The sequence below is a fragment of the Chlorocebus sabaeus genome, chromosome 26 (genome assembly GCF_047675955.1).
Source record: "Chlorocebus sabaeus isolate Y175 chromosome 26, mChlSab1.0.hap1, whole genome shotgun sequence".
NCBI classification, from domain to species: domain Eukaryota; kingdom Metazoa; phylum Chordata; class Mammalia; order Primates; family Cercopithecidae; genus Chlorocebus; species Chlorocebus sabaeus.
In genome coordinates this window covers 20,170,996-20,192,245 of record NC_132929.1, presented here as the reverse complement: position 1 = coordinate 20,192,245, position 21,250 = coordinate 20,170,996, and the positions used below count along the sequence as shown (strand labels likewise).

Sequence of the window (21,250 nt, the reverse complement as noted above, 5' to 3'; positions counted from 1 at the left end):
CTGGTTATGGTGGCTAGTGTCTCATTTCTGTGCTTAAGGAAAGGGTGTCAGAATAACAGAGATTGATAATAAAGGAAAGTGTTTCTTTTTTTTCTATTTCTCAAATGCATAAAAAAGGAAGTAGTTGATTTTCAGTAAAAAAGTTGCCCACTTTACGATCTGAGAAATATATTAACAACGAAAATTATTTTTAAAAAAAGATGGACATTTTGGTTCAAAATTAATTTAATTTTTTTTTTTTTTTGAGACGGAGTCTCACTGTGTCGCCCAGGCTGGAGTGCAGTGGTGCGATCTTGGCTTACTGTAACCTCCGTGGAGTGCAGTGGTATGATCTTGGCTCATTGTAACCTCCGTCTCCTGGGCTCAAGCAGTTCTCCTGCCTCAGCCTCCTGAGTAGCTGAGATTACAGGCATGCACCACCAGACCTGGCTATATTTTGTATTTTTAGTAGAGATGGGGTTTCCCCATGTTGGCCAGGCTGATCTTGACCTCCTAACCTCGAGTGATCCACCCACTTCAGCCTCCCAAACTGCTGGGATTACAGGTGTGAACCACCATGCCTGACCAGTTTTAAGAATTAAGATTATATTTTTGCAAATGTTTAATTTACTCAGAAATAAAGTCATTGTAAATCACTTTTGGAATTAGGCTGGCTGGAAAACTTAAACTATAATGTTTTGTGACAAAATTACAATTTTAATTTCTAAATTATCATGATTTATAACAAAAATATGTTCAGATTTAAGTATATTTTTTAAATTTACCTTTTGTTCCTGTAAAAACTGGTCTGCTAACTTTTTAATATTTTCTTCACGCTGTGCTCTCAATTCCTTGATCTGCTGTCCACACTGAAAACTAAATTACAAAGTCATTCTTTTAGATTATATTACCTTGGATTGGATTCTCAAAGTTGTCCAGTATTTGACACATACATTAAGAAAGATAAAACATTCAGTTAGCAGGGGAGAGTGGGCTGGAAAAAACAAAGAGCATACAAATAGCTCACAATCCAAACTTTTAAAATACTTGAACTTGTAACAGGAGATAGATAATACTGATAAAGCTAATTGACAAAACAGAAATTACAAAGATAAAAACAATTCTTTTCCTATTATTTCCATAAATTGCATCTATAAAAAAAACTATCAGAACCAACTTCAATCAGAGAAGAGAAAAATACTATAGAAGAGAAAACTGTGAGACTAATTTATAGTAACAGATGAGGAAAGCTAGAATTATGAGAATTGATAAGGAGTGGTAGCAGAAGATTCATCCAATAGTTAGTACTTTAAAAATTGTAATAAAAGGCTAAACCACAGAATACTAGGAACAGGAGAAACTAATAAAGAAGATAGACTGGTGCCATCAAGAGAAAGTGAACAGAAGCAAAACATAAAGATGGTGACTTTCTGCTAGCCAAGTAGCCAAAGGATACACATAGACCAATCATGCAAAAAGAAACACTTGACAAATATATAGAAAAATGTTAACTTTCACCATTATAAAATGCAAATTAAACTTCCTATATGTGGCTAGGCACGGTGGCTCACACGTGCAATCCCAGCACTTTGGGAGGCCAAGGCAGGCAGATCACTGGAGGCCAGGAGTTCAAGATCAGTCTGGCCAACACAATGAAACCTTGTCTCTACTAAAGATACAAAAAATTTAGCCAGGCATGGTGGTACATGCCTGTGGTCCGAGCTACTCAGGAGGCTGAGGCATGAGAATCGCTTAAACGCAGGAGGTGGAGGTTGCAGTGAGCTGAGATTGTGCCACTGCACTCCAGCCTGGGAGTCAGAGACAGACTCAGTCTCAAAAAAAGAAAAAGACAAAAAAACAAAAAACAAAAAAAAACCCACCAACTTCCTATATGTGTATATGTAGTATCTTATTCCTATACTAACAAAATTAAATTAGAATTAAAACCAAAGTTGGCAGGGCTACAGGGAAATATTTACATTATAAATGAGTACAATCATTTTAGAAAGCAATCTTTCATCTGTGTGGTAAAAGCAACAAAATTGGTAAAGCATTCTTTTTGAGGAATTCTACATTTGAGAAAATATACTACTGAAATAACATAAGGGGAGTGGAAATCTTTATTTATTTATTTATTTATTTATTTATTTATTTATTTTTGAGACAAGCTTTCATTCTGTTGCCCAGACTGGAGTGCAGGCATGATAATGGCTCACTGCAGCCTCAACCTCCCAGGCTGAAGCAATCCTCCCACTTCAGCCTCCTGAGTAGCTGGGACCACAGGTGTATGCCAGCATACCCAGCTAGTTTTGGGAAATCTTTTTTGCACAGAAAATTTTATAGCTGTGATAGTCTTTTTTTTTTTTTTTTTTTGAAGAGACAAGTTCTCACCCTGTTGCCCAGGCTAGAGTACAGTGGCATTATCATGGCTCACTGCAGCCTCAATCTCCTGGACTCAAAGCGATCCTCCCACCTCAGCCTCCAAGCAGCTAGGACTACAGGCATATGCCACCACACCCAGCTAATTTTTTAAAATTTTTTGTAGAGACAGAGGTTTCATTATGTTGCCTAGGCTGGTCTTTAACTCCTGGGCTCAGATGATTCTCCAGTCTCAGTCTCCCAAAGTGTTAGGATTACAGGTGTGAACCACCATAACCTAGCCTGTGATAGTCTTAAAGTGAGAAAAGGAAAATTCCTATTGTGGTCCCACAATTGGAAAAGACTAAAGAAGTTTTGGTACATTAATATGCTAGAATAATATATTACCTCTACATATGTTAAATCTTTAATCCTATAGACATGCAGAAAAATACTGAATACTGTTATGTTAAAATACATATATTTAAGTAAATGTATAATGATAACTGATAACCTACAAGAGTAAGAAGTCAGAAATGGACAAAAATGCTTTAAAATATGGCAGATCTTTCTAACTTTTGGTGTACAAATCTGAAAAATATCTTTTACCATAAAATTGATTACAAATATAATAAAAGTTTTAAGGAATGATTGCTAGAAAGGCCTGTAAGAGGTTCCCCAACCTCATCACCAAGTCTAGAGGTATCAGTAAGAGGGTTGACATGCAGAACAGGAAGAGCAGCTAGCACTCAGGCCCTCAGCTCTTCTGAGAACATCTCCCAGTGCTGGTTTCATCTTCTGGATGCCCATCAAAAAGAATCACAAATCTCCTTTCCATCTTTGCCACATCTGATAAAATTCAGAGCTTGTAAGATTTTCTGTCTCACAATGAATTTTACAACATACATAAACTCAGCATGCCCTCTAAGAGATACTTCATGCTGTTTAATTTATCAAAATAAGAGTCTGGATTTCAAAAAGCTAAAGAAAGATAAAAGAAAAGGAATTTAAAAGACTTAACAAAATGAAAGAAGAGAAAAAAAGGAAAACAAAAGTCAGAGAGGAAGAAATGAACTGAGTCCAAAAGTTGAACAAATATTTTAGATTCATAAACATATGTTGTATGTAACATCTTACCTTTCATATTCTAGCCTCTTCACAAGGTAAGTATTGTTCTTCCTGTAGTCCTGAAGCTGGTCTTCTTGTCGAAGAAACTCCTGACGAAGCTCGGCAAGTTGCTCTATCCACCCAAGGTAAGAACCAAAGGAATCAAGTTCACTCATTGTAATGTTTCCTATTCAGAAGCTATGGGATGTTTTTTTAATTATACATAATTCTCAGTTTTTTTAGTAATACTCCCAGGAAATTAAATTATACAACTAATACTACATTTAATAGCCTTTTGTAACACATTCATGGTCAATAAAATTTATTCATTTATTTATTTATTTGAGATAGGGTCTTGCTCTGTCGCTCAGGTTAGAGTGCAGTGGTGCAATCTTGGCTCACTGCAACCTCCACCTCCTGAGCTCAAGTGATCCTCTCACCTCAGCCTCCCAGGCAGCTGAGACTACAGGTGTGCAACACCACATCCGGCTAATTTTTGTATTTTTAGTAGAGATGGGTTAGCTATGTTGCCCAGGCTGGTCTTGAACTTGTGGGCTCAAGCAATCTGGCCACCTCAGCCTCCCAAAGTGCTGGGATTACAGGCATGAGCCACCACGCCTGACCAATAACATTTATTTTTAAAACAATATAGCTTCAGTGGATTTCACATCAACCCAAAATATTCTTTAAATTACACATTGTTACACTTTGTGTAGACACATGCTAAGCTGTGGAGACAATACAAAAACTACCTATCTCTTCAAACCTATCTGCTTTATTACAGTAGGAAAAAAAATCATACTTTTTAGATATGTTTACTATGGGTACAAATTTTAAGTTTTCTTTCTCATTTTAAATCACATTCGACTACCAACTTAGGTGCCAATCATTTTAGATACATTTCTAGTTTGGCTATGGACGGTAGCTCTACATATCCCAAAGTTCCATTTTCAAAGCTCATAATTTCTGGACTGAGACTGAAATGTTTTAGTGGAAATGAATAACATGAAATTCTAAAGTAGATAGTAAATTATAACCTGGCCAAACACTTGTTTGTAAATGTTTAATCCACAATCACCAGCCACACATGTTCTAGATTTCATTCCCTCATGAGCTAAAGTCTACAGACAAAAGAAATGCAGGTGGAAAAGAGTAAATGTTAATTACATAGATAGGTGATTTTAAAAACAGCTAACAGCCTTAGCAGTTAAGCAAAAGTAGTATTAAGATAATTTTTAGATCAAGCCTGTAATCCTAGCACTTTGGGAGGCTGAGACGGGCGGATCACGAGGTCAGGAGATCGAGACCATCCTGGCTAACACGATGAAACCCCGTCTCTACTAAAAAAATACAAAAAACTAGCCAGGCGAGGTGGCGGGCGCCTGTAGTCCCAGCTACTCAGGAGGCTGAGAAGGGAGAATGGCGTAAACCCGGGAGGCGGAGCTTGCAGTGAGCTGAGATCTGGCCACTGCACTCCAGCCTGGGCGACAGAGCGAGACTTCGTCTCAAAAAAAAAAAAAAAAAGATAATTTTTAGAAATGAAAACAGGGGCCTATACTGTATAAGCAACAGTTTATTAAGATTAAAATATAACATCTAGCCATAATGTACCAACACTATAACATCTATTTCTTATAGAAGGATTATAGAATTAGTCTTATTACTCTAAAAGCACTCCAAATACAGCCACTTTCCTGAGTAAAAAGGGTGGATCACATGAGGCCAGGAGTTCGAGACCAGCCTCGCCAACAAGTGGAAACCCCGTCTCTACTAAAAATACAAAAATTAGCCAGGTGTGGTGGCGCATGCCTGTAATCTCAGCTACTTAGGAAGCTGAGGCAGGAGAATCACTTGAACCCAGAGGCAGAGGTTGCAGTGAACCAAGATCATGCCACTGCATTCCAGCTTGGGTGATAAAGGAAGACTGTCTCAAAAACAAAACAAAACAAAAAAAACTATAAATAAAAAATAAAAATAAAAAGGAGATGTTTTTAAACAGCAGATGTAAACATATACTTACAACTGTATTCATGCAACAAAAAGACTAGAATAAAATATATATCAAATAGAATATACACTAGAATAAAAATATATCAAAGTGCTATCAGTGAATGTGTTTAATGGTAAAATTTTGAACACATACTTTTTTTTCTATACTTCCTAAATTTTATTGTGGAATTATAACTGTGGCAATAATGAAGAATAAAAATTTAAGTCACATAAACATCTGCTGAGACACATGTTTAACAATATGCATCATAACTATTGTATAATAAGTATGAAAAAAATCAATGATTCATTTAAAATATTTGTAATCATTGTATTTACATATTCAAGCCACATTTTAAATTTCTCTTTTTTTTTTTTCTTTCACAACAGAGTCTAGCTCTGTTGCCCAGAATGGAGCGCAGTGGCACAATTTCAGCTCACTGCAACCTCCGCTTCCCGGGTTCAGACAATTCTCCTGCCTCAGCCTCCTGAGTAGCTGGGATTACAGGCACCCGCCACCACGCCCAGCTAATTTTTGTATTTTTAGTAGAGACAGGGTTTCGCTGTGTTGGCCAGGCTGGTCTCGAACTCCTGACCTCATGATCTGCCTGCCTCTGCCTCCCAAAGTGCTGGGATTACAAGCGTGAGCTACCGCGCCTGGCCAAATTTCTCTTTTTGTATTAATTCACCATATGTAAACGTGGTTGATTTACCCCCCATCTCAAATAAAAGTGATGGATCTGTGGTGGCCAGGTAGCCAAAAAAAAAAAACCCTTTCAGCTTGTTGCCTGATCCCTGTTTCCATCTCCTAAGATACAGCAGGCCAGAAGTACCAGAAACCCTGGGCCCCAGCTATGAACGCTGATTCTATAGAGACAATGAGATCACAGTAGGAAACAGCAGCAAAAAGCCTGTGGCTAAGGGATTGAACTAGCCAGTTCAGTAAACCTGTGCTCAGGTTGGATAGTTTCTAGAACTGAAAGCTAAATTTAAAAACTATAACTAAAAAACAAACAAACAAAACTAAACAGCTACCAGAAAGAGACTTCAACTGGTGATCTTTAGGACTCATTCTCCTCAGGAGAAAGGGAACAAAAAGATACAGTCCCTTCTGATTCAGGCTATGCTGTAAAATATCTGAAATAGCTTCAGAATGAACCTGAGGCTTAGTATGATTTTAAGATTTCGGATAGCTTCTCTGCCCCCTCACAAAGCTTCCCACTGGCGGTATTTGAAATTCATCTATCAGGAAATAAAATTTTCCTTTGTAATTGAAGATAAAAGACTTAAAATACAATTGACAAAGAAAAACAAAACATTAATATGAGTTTTAGCCCATGTAAAATATGATTTTTCCTGTTTGAATACAGAGAAAGATCATACAGCAGGGAGGTAATTGGCGATTTCCAGTGGGTCAAAACAGAGATTTTCAAGGGGAAAAGTAAGCAGACCAGAAAGCAAAACAAAGGAGAAAGAGGATCAGGAAAAATAACTGATGGATACTAGGCTTAATACCTGGGAGATGAAATAATCTGTATAATGAAGCCCCGTGACACACGTTTACCTATGTAACAAACCTGCACATCCTGCACATGTACCCTCGAACTTAAAATAAAGGTTGAAAAAAACAAAAACAATTTTACTTTTGACTGATTGGCATGTGTTTTCTTTATATTGACCCGGAGATATTCTGTCTAGCGTGGCTGCTTCAGGTCAGCATAGCAGAACTCTTAGAGTAAGTTAACACGAGTCAGGTTGATTGTACAGGACGCTCTATCTTTGAAAGCAACATCAGTTATGTTATAGAAAGACATGGCTGTACTCCCTTAGTTTAACTTCAAAAGATCAGGGATAGGTAAGAAATGGGTTGCCTGGGGCCAGCTTAAAAAATATATATATATATATATTACTTCTAGGAAACTTTGACTTCGAACTTTCTTTCAGTAACAGGCATAAAAACAAGGTAAGCTAATCAAAATAAATTTGATAGTAGAATGTCAATTTATCATCTGAAGGATTAGAAAAACCAACTTCCATTTATTTCCAAGAAAATATAAACCATCTCAAGTGTCTTAGTGTCTATTACTTCTATTATAGCAGATATTAATTTCAAAGAAAACTTGCCTATAAAAGGCAAGTTTTCAAGAAGTTTATTTCAGTAGAAACCATTCCAAGTTGCAAAAGTCATATTATTTAAATTCAATTTTAAGAGTCTAAGCTTCAAAACCAAAAGTTATACATACAAATCAAGACTTTTTTCTCTGCTGAAGAGTATCATACACAATTTCAAAATATCTCAAGATCTACTCCAACACATACGGTACAATAAAGATTTTTACTCAGTAACATAGGTTGTCATTTTTGTTGACATATACTAACAGAAGCCACAGGACTTCTTATTCAACTGATCTATTTAACAAGCAGTTAATAAGCATTAAGTTACTGCTTTAATAAGCCCTAATAGTATTTCTTAACATTTAGTAAGAAGTATACTTTGATGACAAGTGGAAGCATTTGTAAAAATTGCAAGTTAGAAGCAGCACTGACACTGTGGCATCTTCTGTGTCATCCTAATACATTTTGGCGAGTCAAAAAGAGAAGAACATGGACACAGATGCAACAAAAACCAGTGTGACCACCCAGAAAACATTTCTAACAGAAAGTCAAAGCTGTTCTAAATAATGGATAAAAGGAAATCAACAACTTATTTTAGGGTTACAACACACAAAAACATTTCCTATTGATTGTGCTACGTAAGGAGAAAAATTTTACTACATTACAAAGCCAGCTAAGGTTGGCTACTTCGAGAGGACAATAAAAATAGATTATCTAAGTATATCTAAAGAGGCTCAAAAGGATAATAGAATAAAGGATATTTATGAAGCAAGAGAGTATATGCTACCCACACACATAAACCTAGAGACAATGCATGCAAAGTTTTAAAATATAGTATTATAACCAAAGGGTGTGAGGGAGATGAGGATTGTTCCTCAAATCCCAAACTTCAAAGGCCAACAGTGATGGCGTGAAGTAACAGAAGCAGATTATAGGGCTTTTTTTTTCCCCCCTGTAAAAGCTGTAGTACCTCTTTATCACTTCATCCAAGTAAAAATATGTGTGTGTATTTTTATATTTATTATATATTTATCTATCTTCCAGGTTTCTTTCTGTTCCCAGGGTATCTAAAACATTAAGCCTGGAGGCTCTATCCAAAGCATTCCTAGACCTGAATGAATTAATTTAGCAGATTGGACACAGTACAGAGGGAACACTTCTCACCTTTTTCCAAGAAATTTGAAGGCTTCTGAAGCTACAGCTCAATTTTTTTTGAGTATTCTCTTAAAAACATTTTATTGCATAACCCTGTCTATAGCACAAGGTTAAGATACAGATCTCAAATTTTAACTTGGATTTATCACATATAAAGCATCATTAAATAATTTATTATATCTTAAGGCAAAAGGATAAATGTTTTACCATCAGAGGAGTTTGTTCAGAAAACTGTATTTCATTAGGCTAATTTACTATTTCTTAATTCTTCACAATTTTAGGCATTTAGTGACCTTTGTTTATCTTTAATTTGTAATTAAGTTTCTTACCCTTTAAATGATGTATGTCTGCCATCTGATATGATATGTTGTTCTGCAGTTTAACCTGAAAAAAAATTAAGTTTTCATTTTACTAAAAAATATGTAGTTTTGCTCATTTTTTTGTTCATATTCACCTTGAGCTTGATCATAAATGCAAATGAAAAACTCTGGTTATTTATTTATACTTCACTTCCTTCCAAAAAAATCAGCAGCAAATTCTGATCTTGTAATGCTTACTTTAAATTTGCACAAGAAAATCAAGAAAATTCATTTCAATTGATAATGTAACACCTTTAAGTTTTTAAAGTTTGAACTGAATATCACATAATGATTTTTTCCTAATACTCAGGGCTATGGTCACTGTCTTCTAGGCGCCAGTACATAAGAATACTAAGAACTTAAAAGTATACCAAAGCATGACTCAAAGGCTTACCGGTCAACTGAAAAATTAAAATAAGACTTTGGATAAGCCAGGACCTCACAGACAGGGAACCAACACTCTGTCTCAGTTATTGCTTTAGACAAGTTCGTTCTAATTGTAAAATGTAACTAAAATATCACTACAAATAGATTCTCTTGCCTACCCCAAGGTAACTTTACTTTGGAAGGCAGAGGCAGATTCACATTAACCAGTAGTACCATGGAAAAACGATTTTTTTTTATACTGAGTCTCATTCTGTCACCCAGGCTGTGGTGCAGTGGTACGATCTCAGCTCACTGCAACCTCCGCCTCCCAGGTTCAAGAGATTCTCCTGCCTTAGCCACCCAAGCAGCTGGGACTGCAATGATGCAGTCACTGCTCACTGCAGCCTTGACCTCCAGGGCCCAAGTCTATCCTCCTATCTCAGGCTCTCAAGGAGCTGAGACTACAGGTATGTATCATAACACCCAGCTAATTTTTAAAAATATCTTTTTTTTTTTTTGCAGAGACAGGGTCTTGCTATATTGCCCAGGCTGATCTTGAACTCTTGAGCTCAAGTGATTCTCCTGCTGGCCTCCCAAAGTGCTGGGATTACATGCATGAACCACCATGGCCAACCTAAACTTTTTATTTTAAAATTAATTACAGATTCACAGGCAATTGCAAAGATAGCACAGAGATGTCCCAGATAACCACACAATTCACGTAATTTCTCACAATGGGTACATCTTATATAACTACAGTGCAACATCAAAACCAGGAAACTGACATTGGTACAATATGAATTTATAGTTCTATGTCATTTTAAAATATGTGTAGATTGTATAACCACCATCACAATCAAGATACAGAACACTTTCATCATCCTAAAGATTTCCCTCACGCTATCCTTTTTTTTTTCTTTTCTTTTCTTTTTTTTTTTTTTTTTTTTTTGAGACGGAGTCTTGCTCTGTCACCCAGGCTGGAGTGCAGTGGCCGGATCTCAGCTCACTGCAAGCTCCGCCTCCTGGGTTTACGCCATTCTCCTGCCTCAGCCTCCTGAGTAGCTGGGACTACAGGCGCCCGCCACCTCGCCCGGCTAATTTTTGTATTTTTTTAGTAGAGACGGGGTTTCACCGGGTTAGCCAGGATGGTCTTGATCTCCTGACCTCATGATCCGCCCATCTCGGCCTCCCAACGTGCTGGGATTACAGGCTTGAGCCACCGCACCCGGCCTTTCTTTTCTTTTCTTTTTTTTTTTTTTTTTTTGAGACATGGTCTCACTCTGTAGCCCAGGCTGGAGTGCAGTGGTGTAGTGGCAAAACAGCTCGCCGAAGTCTCCATCTGCTGGGCTCAAGCGATCCTCCCACCTCAGCCGCCTGAGTAGCTAGGACTACAGGCATTTGCCACCATGACAGGTTAATTTTTTTATTTTTAGTAGAGACGAGGTCTTGCTATGTTGCCCAGGCTGGTCTTGAACTACTGTGCTCAAGCAATCCTCTTGCCTTCGTCTCCCAAAGTGCTGGGATTACAGGAGTGAGCCACCATGCCTGGCCCATGAAGTCTGTTACAGTCACCCCGAAACCCCATTTCCCCACCATCCCATGTCAAGCCACTGGATGGGAAAGTATAAAACAACTACGAAAACATGAGAGCACTCTCAAGGAATTAGACAAGGCACCATCTAAAGCAGTACAATTACTACAAGAATCCAGAGATCAGGGAAAACTTCATGGAATGGATTATATCTGAATCAGGCATTGAAAGCTAGGTAAAAATTTAAACAGATGGGAAAGGGGTATTTCAGATACAGAAGATGACATAAGAAAAGATACAGTGGCAAGAAAGCATGAGGCATACCTGAAGACTCCATCAACATACTGTTTGACTGGAACATATGAAAAGAAGAGTTGGAAAGAAGGATGGAGTGAAAAGACCATGGAGTATCTTTCAGTCCCAGGTAGAGTGTATTCTTCAATCTGAGAGCCCGTGACTTTCAAATTTAAAATGAAAGTTTATCAATAAGTAGATGAAAATAGAAATGTTCTAGGTGAAGCAAGAGAAGGAGTCTAGGGGGTCCCTCTTTTTTTCCCCCAGAGTCCTGGGTGCTTTGAAGAATTAAGTTTAAAATATAGAGCTAGGCTGGACACAGTGGTTTATGCCTAGAATCTCAGTAGTTTGACAGGCCAAAGAAAGAGGATCACTTGAGGCCAGTTCAAGATCAGCCTGGCCAACATAGTAAGACCTACAAAAACTAAAGAAAATAAAAAATGAAATTAGCCAGGCATGGTGGAGCATGCCTGTAGTCCTAGCTACTTAGGTGACTGAGGTCACTTGAGCTCGCTTGAGCACGGGAGGTTGAGGCTACAGTGAGCCAGGATTGCACCAGTGTACTCCAGCCTGGGAGACAAAGCAAGACCCTATCTCAATCAATCAATCAATCAATAAAATGTTGATATTCAGTAATAAAAAAGGAATAAAGTACTAGTACATGATACAATATGGATGAGCTTGGAAAACATTACATGTGCTAAATGAAAAAAGACAGTCACAAAAGTTCAAATATTATCTGATTCCATTTATATGAAATGTACAGAATAGGTAAAGCCATAGAGAAAGAAAGTAGATTAGTGGCAGCCAGGGGCTGGGGGCAGGAAGGAATAAGGAGTGACTTTTTATTGAGCACAAGGTTTCTTTTGGAGATGATGAAAACATTCTGGAATTAGACCATGGTGATAGTTGCTCAACATTTTAGATATACTAAAACCCACTAAATTGTACACTTGAACAGGATACATTTTATGGTACATGAATTACACGTCAATTTTTAAAATGTGAAAAAAATGGCCAGGGGCAGCAGCTCACGCTTGTAATCCCAGCACTTTGGGAGGCTAACGCAGGAGGATCGCTTGAGCCCAGGAGTTTGAGACTACTCTGGGCAACATCGCAAAATCCCCTCTCTACAAAAAATACAAAAACTTAGCCGGGCATGGTGGTGCATACCTATAGTCCCAGATACTTGAGAGGCTGAGGTGGGAGGAGTGATTGAGCCCTAAAGGTTGAGGCTGCAGTGAGCTGTGACTGCACCACTGCACTCCTACCCTAGGTGACAGAGCAAGACCCTGTCTCAAAAACAAAAACAAAAAAAAAATAAACAAACCAAAAAAACCCTACTCACACATTACTATAGGGTATCATACAGGAAACTGGGAGGCCAGGCGTGGTGGTTCATGCCTATAATCCCAGCATTTTGGAGGCTGAGGCAGGAGGATCATTTAAACTCAGGAATTCAAGACCAGCCTGGAAATACAGTGAGATCTCATCTCTACTAAAAAAAATAAATAAATAGATTAGCCAAGCATGTTGGCATATTCCTATAGTCCCAGCTACTCGGGAGGCTGAGGTGGGAGGATCACTTGAGCCCAGAAGTCAGGGGTGCAATGAGCCATAATCAAGCCACTGCACGTCAGTCTGGGCAATGGAGCAAGACCCCATCTCAAAAAAATAAAAATGAAAACTAAGGATAAAACAATGGACAAACACTATGCACTCAAGGAGCTTATTATTTAGGAAGGGAGTCAAGTAAATAGGCAATCACAATACAGTAAAATAAACGCTATCATTCGGTTCTACAAACATGATGGGAGAACTTAATAGAAGCATTTAATACAGCCTTCATGGAGTGACAGAAGGCTTCTGGAGATGATGATGATGACTGAAATGAGTCCTGCAGGAACCAGGTATAAGTAGGGAGATGATAAGGAGGAAAGGCATTCAAGGCATGTGTCAAAACTTAGATATGAAAAACATTTAACATTCTAGGAACGATAAACAATTCCCAGTAGCTAGAACAGAGAATTAGGGAGAACTGGTAAGAAATATGGCTAGAAAGGTAAGCAAGATTCACAATCATGAAGGGTCTTCCAAGAAATACGGATTCATCCCGTAAGTTATGGTCAATCTTTAAAGTTCTTTTAAAGCAAGGTAGTAAAATGCAATTTCCAATTTTCTTTCTTTTTTTTTTTTTTTTTGAGATGGAGTCTCGCTCTGTCTGAGTGCAGACTGGAGACTGGAGTGCCCAGACTGGAGTCCAGTGGTGTGATCTCGGCTCACTGCAAGCTCTGCCTCCCAGGTTCACGCCATTCTCCTGCCTCAGCCTCCCAAGTAGCTGGGACTACAGGTGAACGCCAGCACGCCTGGCTAATTTTTTTTTTTTTGTATTTTTAGTAGAGACGGGGTTTCACCGTGTTAGCCAGGATGGTCTCGATCTTCTGACCTCGTGATCTGCCTGCCTCGGCCTCCCAAAGTGCTGGGATTACAGGCGTGAGCCACCGCGTCCGGCCTCTTTTTTTTTTTTTTTTTTTTTTTTTGAGACAGAGTGCCGGTCTGTCACCCAGGCTGGAGCGCAGTGGCCCAATCTTGGCTCACTGCAACCTCCACCTCCCGGGTTCAAGTGGTTCTCCTGCCTCAGCCTCCCAAGTAGCTCGGACTACAGGCGCATACCACCACTCGCAGCTAATTTTTGTATTTTTAGTAGACAAGGTTTCACCATATTGCTCAGGCTGGTCTCAAACTCCTGACCTCAGGCGATCCACCCGCCTCAGCCCCCCAAAGTGCTGGGATTATGGGCGTGAGCCACACACACCCAGCCCCAGTTTGCAATTTTAAAAAGTCAATCTGGCTGCAACATGAAGAGTAGACCACAGTGGGCAAGATGAGAAGGAGGGAGACCAAGGACTACTGCCATATTATAGGTGAGAATGTTGGTCTAAGCCAGGGGTGGGCAAACTATGGTCTGTGAGCCTGTTTTTGTAGGGAAGGAAGCTAAGGATGATTGTGACATTTTGTTTTGTTTTGTTTTAAATATTTGGGGGAAAAATCAAAAGAAGATTTTATGATACATGAATTATATGAAATTTAAACTTCAGTGTCTACAAATAAAGTTTTATGGGAAAACAGCCACACTAATTTGTTTACATATCGTATATGGCTGCTTTTGAGCTACAGTGGTTGTGGCCCAGACTATATGGCCTGCAAAGCCTAAAGTACTTACTATCTGGACTTTTACAGAAAAAGTCTTTTCAATTTCTGGTCTAAACTAATAGAATCAGAAAAGAGAGGTAAATACATGTGAGATATTAAAGGGGAAGAAAAAATAGTCTTGTGGATTGATTAGATACAGGGGTAAAAGAAGAAACATCAAGTATGATGCTTAGATTTCTAATTGGGGTGAATAGATGAGTAAAAATACAATTTTCTGTAACAGGGAAACACAGGAAGAGGAACAGATTTGGGGTCAGGGACAGAAGTGGGGAAATGATTTTTTCAGATTTGGACCTATTGATTTTGAGGCATCTGTGACATATCCAGGAAGAGATCTTCAGTAGGCAGTTGGACATCTGGAGCTCAGTGACGACTAGAGAGCCATTCACATTCAAATGGTAATCCAGGTCATGGGAATGAGATAATTGAGGGAAAGCTACAGGGACAGCAAAAAAAAACCTGACACCAACAACTACAATATTTGATCAGTTGCTCACTCAGAACTGCTCCTTAATAACTTCCAGTTAGCCTGTGTTTTACCTTCTTTGCCACTTCCTTCATTTGCAGAACCCAATCTCTTTTTGTATTTGTTGCCCTTCCAAAGAACATCATCATCCTTTGTATTCATTTTTGACAATTTGTTTTTTTATTTAAAGAAACACTTTTTTTTGAGACAGGGTCTTGCCCTATTGCCCAGGCTACAGTGCAGTGGCATGATGACAGCTCACTGCAACCTTGATCTCTCAGGCCCAAAAGATCTTCCCACCTAAGCCTCCCAAGTAGCTGGGACCACAGGCATGTGCTTCCACGCCCAGATAATTTTTTGTGCCTTTTGTACAGATGGGGGTCTCACTTTTTAAAATAAATTTTTATAATACTATGCCAGACTCTCAGTACTCCACTTTAAATCTGCTTCTGAAATTGCTAGAGGTATGCTATTCTTAAATATTAGGCTGTGACTGGCTTCAGCTTCCCTGAACTGTCTTTCGTATTCTTATACATTTTTAAAAAATGTTAATGGAGGTGGGGAAATTCAATCTATGGTTGAATATATACATTCAATCTGGGTCACTCTGTCACCCAAGGTAGATCTCAGTTCACAATCTCAGTTCATTGTAACCTCTGCCTCCCAAGCTCATGTGATCCTCCCACCTTAGCCTCCCGAGTAGCTGGGACCACAGGCACACATGACCACTCCTGGCTAATTTTTTGTATTTTTGGTAGAGACCAAAATTTAGGGTTTTGCCATGTTGCCCAGTCTGGTCTTTTAGCTCAGTTTTTTTTTTTTTTTTTTTTTTTTTTGGAGAAAGAGTCTCACTCTGTCACCCAGCCTGGAGTGCAGTAGTACAATCTCAGCTCACTGCAACCTCCGCCTCCTGGGTTCCAGTGATTCTGCCTCAGCCTCCCCGGTAGCTGGGATTACAGGTGCCCGCCACAACACCCAGCTAATTTTTTGTATTTTTAGTAGAGATGTGGTTTCACCATGTTGGCCAGGCTGGTCTTGAACTCCTGACCTTGTGATTTGCCTGCCTTGGCCTCCCAAAGTGCTGGGATTACAGGCATGAGCCACCACACCCGGCCAGCTCTTTAACTCCTTTGGCTTTAACCCTTCCTCTGAGAGCCTTCATTTAATATCTCCACCACCATCCCCTCACGTTCAAAAGAAAGCTTAACTTCCCTTCTAACTATTCCTTCTCATAGTTCACTGTTTTTTCATTTTTTTAGAGATGGAGTCTCACTGTGTTGCCCAGGCTGGACTTGAACTCAGTAGCTGTGGTAACAGGCTCAGGCCACCACAGCCAGCTCTCTCCTCACAGTTTTAATTTCCTTGTGGTCATTAGGAATTTCCTTATCTTCTAAATGACTGCCAAAACGTCCCCGCTGTTGAGAAATTAATTTGAGTTCTTACTATTACATGACTAGAAAAAGAGATTATCTTCATTTTGCCACATATATTCTCTGTTGAACTGATAATGCTTCCAGAATACTTTCACTTTTTTCCTAAATATATTCCAGACAGGTAATAGCACATAAACTTCCTGATACAATAAACACTGAATAAATGTTTGCTCAATGATCCCCTAGAATTTTATGTCCTATACTCTTTGTACTACACACTCTCCTACCTTAAGTTATACATTATCCATATTTGCACAATTTTAATTATTCTTCAAGGTTTCTTTTGAGCGCCTTCATTTATTTCCCCTTGTTATCACTGTCATTGCCTTTAGGCTTTACCTTATCCCTCTCTTTTTGTAGTACTTGTTTCTTTGGGATTTTGAGTCCATCTATAATAGGCCAATTACCCTTGCTCTGTTTGGCCTTTTCCCTGTTAATCTCTTAAAATGTGTTTACTGTCCTTCCTGAGACCTCTTCTCTCTCCTGAGTTTTATGTTCTTTATTTGTTTTCCTCAGCAAAAGTTCTTTTTTCCCGATACTTCCCTATAGTACTTCTTGTTCATCCCCAGCTACTTCATTTATTTTCCCTTAATCTTTCTTCCTGCAATATCAAAAACTTCATTTTTATTTTTCTACCAGCTCTCTTCTGAAGTTCTTTTCATGTTTCCCCATCCTACGTGGCTTCTCTAAATTAATTTTGGCAGCTCTTAACAGCTCAGTTGCTCTGCTTCTCTTTCCATTTGGGGACCTTGAAAATGGCTCAGTTATGCCTGCTTTCCTTTCATTACAGTCTGTTCTCTGGCAATCAGCACAACTATGACCATTTATTCCAAAGGTTATATACAATTGGCTTCTACAGATGTCATTCTTGACTCCTTTTTCTCCACACTAGAAATATTTTTCTTGATTATATCTCATACTCAGATGATTTCTAGAGACAAGTCTATCTTCTGCAACATAACTGCCAAACCTGGCTGATGCTCAGAATCACATGGGGAGCTTTAAAAAATACATATATTGGCCGGGCACGGTGGCTCAAGCCTGTAATCCCAGCACTTTGGGAGGCCGAGACGGGCGGATCACGAGGTCAGGAGATCGAGACCATCCTGGCTAACACGGTGAAACCCCGTCTCTACTAAAAAACAATACAAAAAACTAGCCGGGCGAGGTGGCGGGCGCCTGTAGTCCCAGCTACTCGGGAGGCAGAGGCAGGAGAATGGCGTAAACCCGGGAGGTGGAGCTTGCAGTGGCCGGCGCCTGTAGTCCCAGCTACTCGGGAGGCAGAGGCAGGAGAATGGCGTAAACCCGGGAGGTGGAGCTTGCAGTGAGCAGAGATCCGGCCACCGCACTCTAGCCTGGGTGACAGAGCGAGACTCCGTCTCAAAAAAAAAAAAAAAAAAAAACATATATTACTTCCAGTCTGATTCAGTAGTCTGGGGAAGGCCCAGGAATCTTTATTTTAAAAATCTCAAGTGATTCTGATAAGCAGCCAGGTTTAGCAATTATTCATCTATAGTATGGTTAACACCTATACCAGCTGGATCAAAATGGAATAGCATTAATAATAACAAGTGAGTATTAAATGATTGTTTTTGTGCCAGGTCCTAGGCTAAGTGTTTTACAAGCATTATCTCATTTAATCCTCACAACCTCCCTGTGAAGTAGGCACAGTTATGTTTCCCCATTTCACAAATGAGGAAACTGGGCCCTCAGTCATATACCTACAGCAGGTTTTGAATACTTTCTCAAACAGACCCAGTCCAGAGTCTGTGTCTGTGACTACTGTGTATATACTAGATCTGGTAGGTGATTAACATTTTTTATTTAATCATAGTTCACACAGAGTTCACACAGAGTATGCAGTCAACATTCCAAACACAACTGCAACTTTTATCTGCTAATGAATTACTATCTTCTTAAACCAAGTTTTAGTATAACTAATATCCAGTTATCAGTTACATTTTCTTTTTTCTTTTTTTTTTTTTGAGATGGAGTTTCACTCTTGTTGCCCAGAGTGGAGTGCAATGGTGTGATCTTGGCTCACTGCAACCTCCGCCTCCCAGGTTCAAGCAATTCTCCCACCTCAGCCTCCTGAGTAGCTGGGATTACAGGCACACACCACCATGCCCGGCTTATTTTTGTATTTTTAGTAGATATGGGGTTTCACCATGTTGGCCAGGATGGTCTCAAACTCCTGACCTCAGGTGATCCACCTGTCTTGGCCTCCCAAAGTGCTGGGATGACAGATGTGAGCCACCGCACCCGGCCTACCCAGTGACATTTTCTTTTTCTGGTTTTTTTTTTTTTTTTTTTTGAGACAGAATCTCACTCTGTCGCCCAGGCTGGAGTGCAGTGGCACGATCTCGGCTCACTGCAACCTCCACCTCCCAGGTTCACACCATTCTCCTGCCTCAGCCTCCCGAGTAGCTGGGACTACACCACGCCCGCCACCACGCCCGGCTAATTTTTTATATTTTTAGTAGAGATGGGGTTTCACTGTGTTAGCCAGGATGGTCTCAATCTCCTGACCTTGTGATCTACCCACCTTGGCCTCCCAAAGTGCTGGGATTACAGGCGTAAGCCATGGTGCCTGGCCCCCAGTTACATTTTCAAAGAGAATAAATAAAGTCTTTGGTCTTGACTGGCTATAATGAGTAGCACAAAGTTTTTTTAAATTCACTCATTCATCTTACTAAGAAATTTTATTTTATTGTGGTGCTTATTCATTATTTATTCAATCAGTCATTTATAAAGCACTTACTGAGTACCCACTATTTGCTTGACCTGGGGATACAAAGTATTTGATCTTGGTCTGTTAAGAAGAATCACAAAGAATTACTATAAAGTTTACTCATTTAGTCAGTCAGCCAGTCACAAACATTTATTGAACACCTGCTAAGTGAAAGACACTGTGTAAGGCCTAAAGATATAGCAATATGCAAGAAACAAGAGAGAAGTCTGGAAAAAGGATACAGATTTGGAGTCATTAGCACATAAAGTGTAACAAGTTTTATGAGTAAATATGATTATTTAGTAAGAGAGTGGAATGAGAAGATTTCAGACAGAAAACTATGAACTATAACATTTAATAATGAATATTTTGGTAAAGTCAGCAAAGGAGACTAAGAAATAAACTGAGAGATAAGAAGCCAAGAACATAGAATGCTGGGGAAAAGATGCTGAAATTATCAAGAGTAGGAGGAGAAAATGCAGATGAAAGCAGAAAATGTAGAGATAAAATGTCTTTTCAAGAAATTTTCCTGGAAAGGGGAAGTAAGACAAATATTTTTTATTTTTGATATGGAGTTTCACTCTGTAGCCCAGGCTGGAGTGCAGTGAGTCGCACAATCTTGGCTTACTGCAGCCTCCACCTCCTGGATTCAAGCAATTCTCCTGCCTCAGCCTCCCAAGTAGCTGGGATTACAGGTGCCCAGCACCACACCAGGCTAATTTTTGTATTTTTGTTGTTGTTGTTGTTGTTTTTTGAGACAGAGTCTTGCTCTGTCACCTAGGCTGGAGTACAATGGTGCGATCTCAACTCACTGCAACCTCCACCTCCCGGGTTCAAGCGATTCTCCTGTCTCAGCCTCCCAAGTAGCTGGGATTACAGGAGCATGCCACCACGCCCAGCTAATTTTTTGTATTTTAGTAGAGATGGGGTTTCACCATGTTGGCCAAAATTGTCTCAATATCCTGACCTTGTGATCCGCCCACCTTGGCATCCCAAAGTGGTGGGATTACAGGCCTGAGCCACCACACCCAGCCATTTTTGTATTTTTTAGTAGAGACGGGGTTTCACCAGGTTGGCCAGGCTGGTCTCGAACTCCTGACCTCAAGTGATCTGCCTGCTTTGGCCTCCCAAAGTGCTGGGATTATAGGCATGAGCCACCGTGGCAGGCCAGACAACTATTTTTTAAATGCTGAGGAGCAAGTATAGACTGAGAGGGTGAATATAAGAGGAGGATTGGATTACTAATTCTACAAAGTCTTTGAAAAAATGGAAGACACTGGATCAAGAGAACAGGTAGAGACACTGGCCATGGAGAACGTATGAAAACTTTTTTTATTTTAACAAAGAGGAAAGACAGATGGGTACAGATGTAAGTATTCCTACAGATTTGGTAGTTAAAGTTTTATCAGTCCAATTCTTGGTCAAGCAGGAAACAAGATCGCCTACCAAGCTTGAGAAAGGAGAAAAAAATGGGCCTAAGGAGGGCAGAGATCTGAGAGTTGTTGAAAAGGGTGTGTTGCCTGGAGAAATATAATATGTAAGGTGTTACTGAAAACCCAGTTGAGTTTGCTGATCATAAATTCCTGCAAACCTGATTATATGATTTTCTGCAGCTGTGCTTGAAATCGGCATGTAAAAGAGAGGGTAATGGCAAGAAACTAAATTGAAACAAAATCTTAGCTGGATAGGGAGAAAAGTAAAGAATACACAGGGCTGCTAGAAAGGAAGAGGTAATAGATTAGAGGTCCAGATAAAGTTGGAGAACAATTATAGTTTATTCAGCAGTTTTAATCTCTTTCTTGTTACAGTCTCCCAAGAACATGCAAGTTTGAAGTTCACAAACTTTAAATTTCAAGGATTTGAAATCCTATGTTAATGACTTGGCACGGTGGCTCACACCTGTAATCCCAGCACTTTGGGAGACCGAGGCAGGTGGATCACCTGAGGTCAGGAGTTCGAGACCAGTCTGGCCAACATGGTGAAACCCTGTCTGTACTAAAAATACAAAAATTAGCCAGGCGTGGTGGTGGGCACCTGTAATCCCAGCTACTTGGGAGGCTTGCAGTGAGCCAAGATCGCGCCATTGCACTCCAGCCTGGGCGACAGGGAGAGACTCTGTCACACTCACATAAAAAAAGAAATCCTATGTTAGGT

At 39.5% G+C, this 21,250-nt stretch overlaps 1 protein-coding gene across 4 annotated transcripts in view; it reads right to left on the bottom strand.

Moving 5' to 3' along the window:
- GOLM2 (golgi membrane protein 2) overlaps positions 1-21,250 on the bottom strand; it is a 122,744-nt gene that overhangs the window by 78,760 nt on the left and 22,734 nt on the right. For all 4 annotated transcript variants that reach the window (XM_008016788.3, XM_008016789.3, XM_008016791.3 and 1 more), the window contains exons 2-4: positions 9,033-9,087; positions 3,475-3,577; positions 765-855 (exon numbers count right to left, since the gene is read on the bottom strand). In XM_008016788.3, coding sequence (XP_008014979.1) covers positions 765-855; positions 3,475-3,577; positions 9,033-9,087 — 249 coding nt within the window. The remainder of the gene's footprint in view (positions 1-764; positions 856-3,474; positions 3,578-9,032; positions 9,088-21,250) is intronic.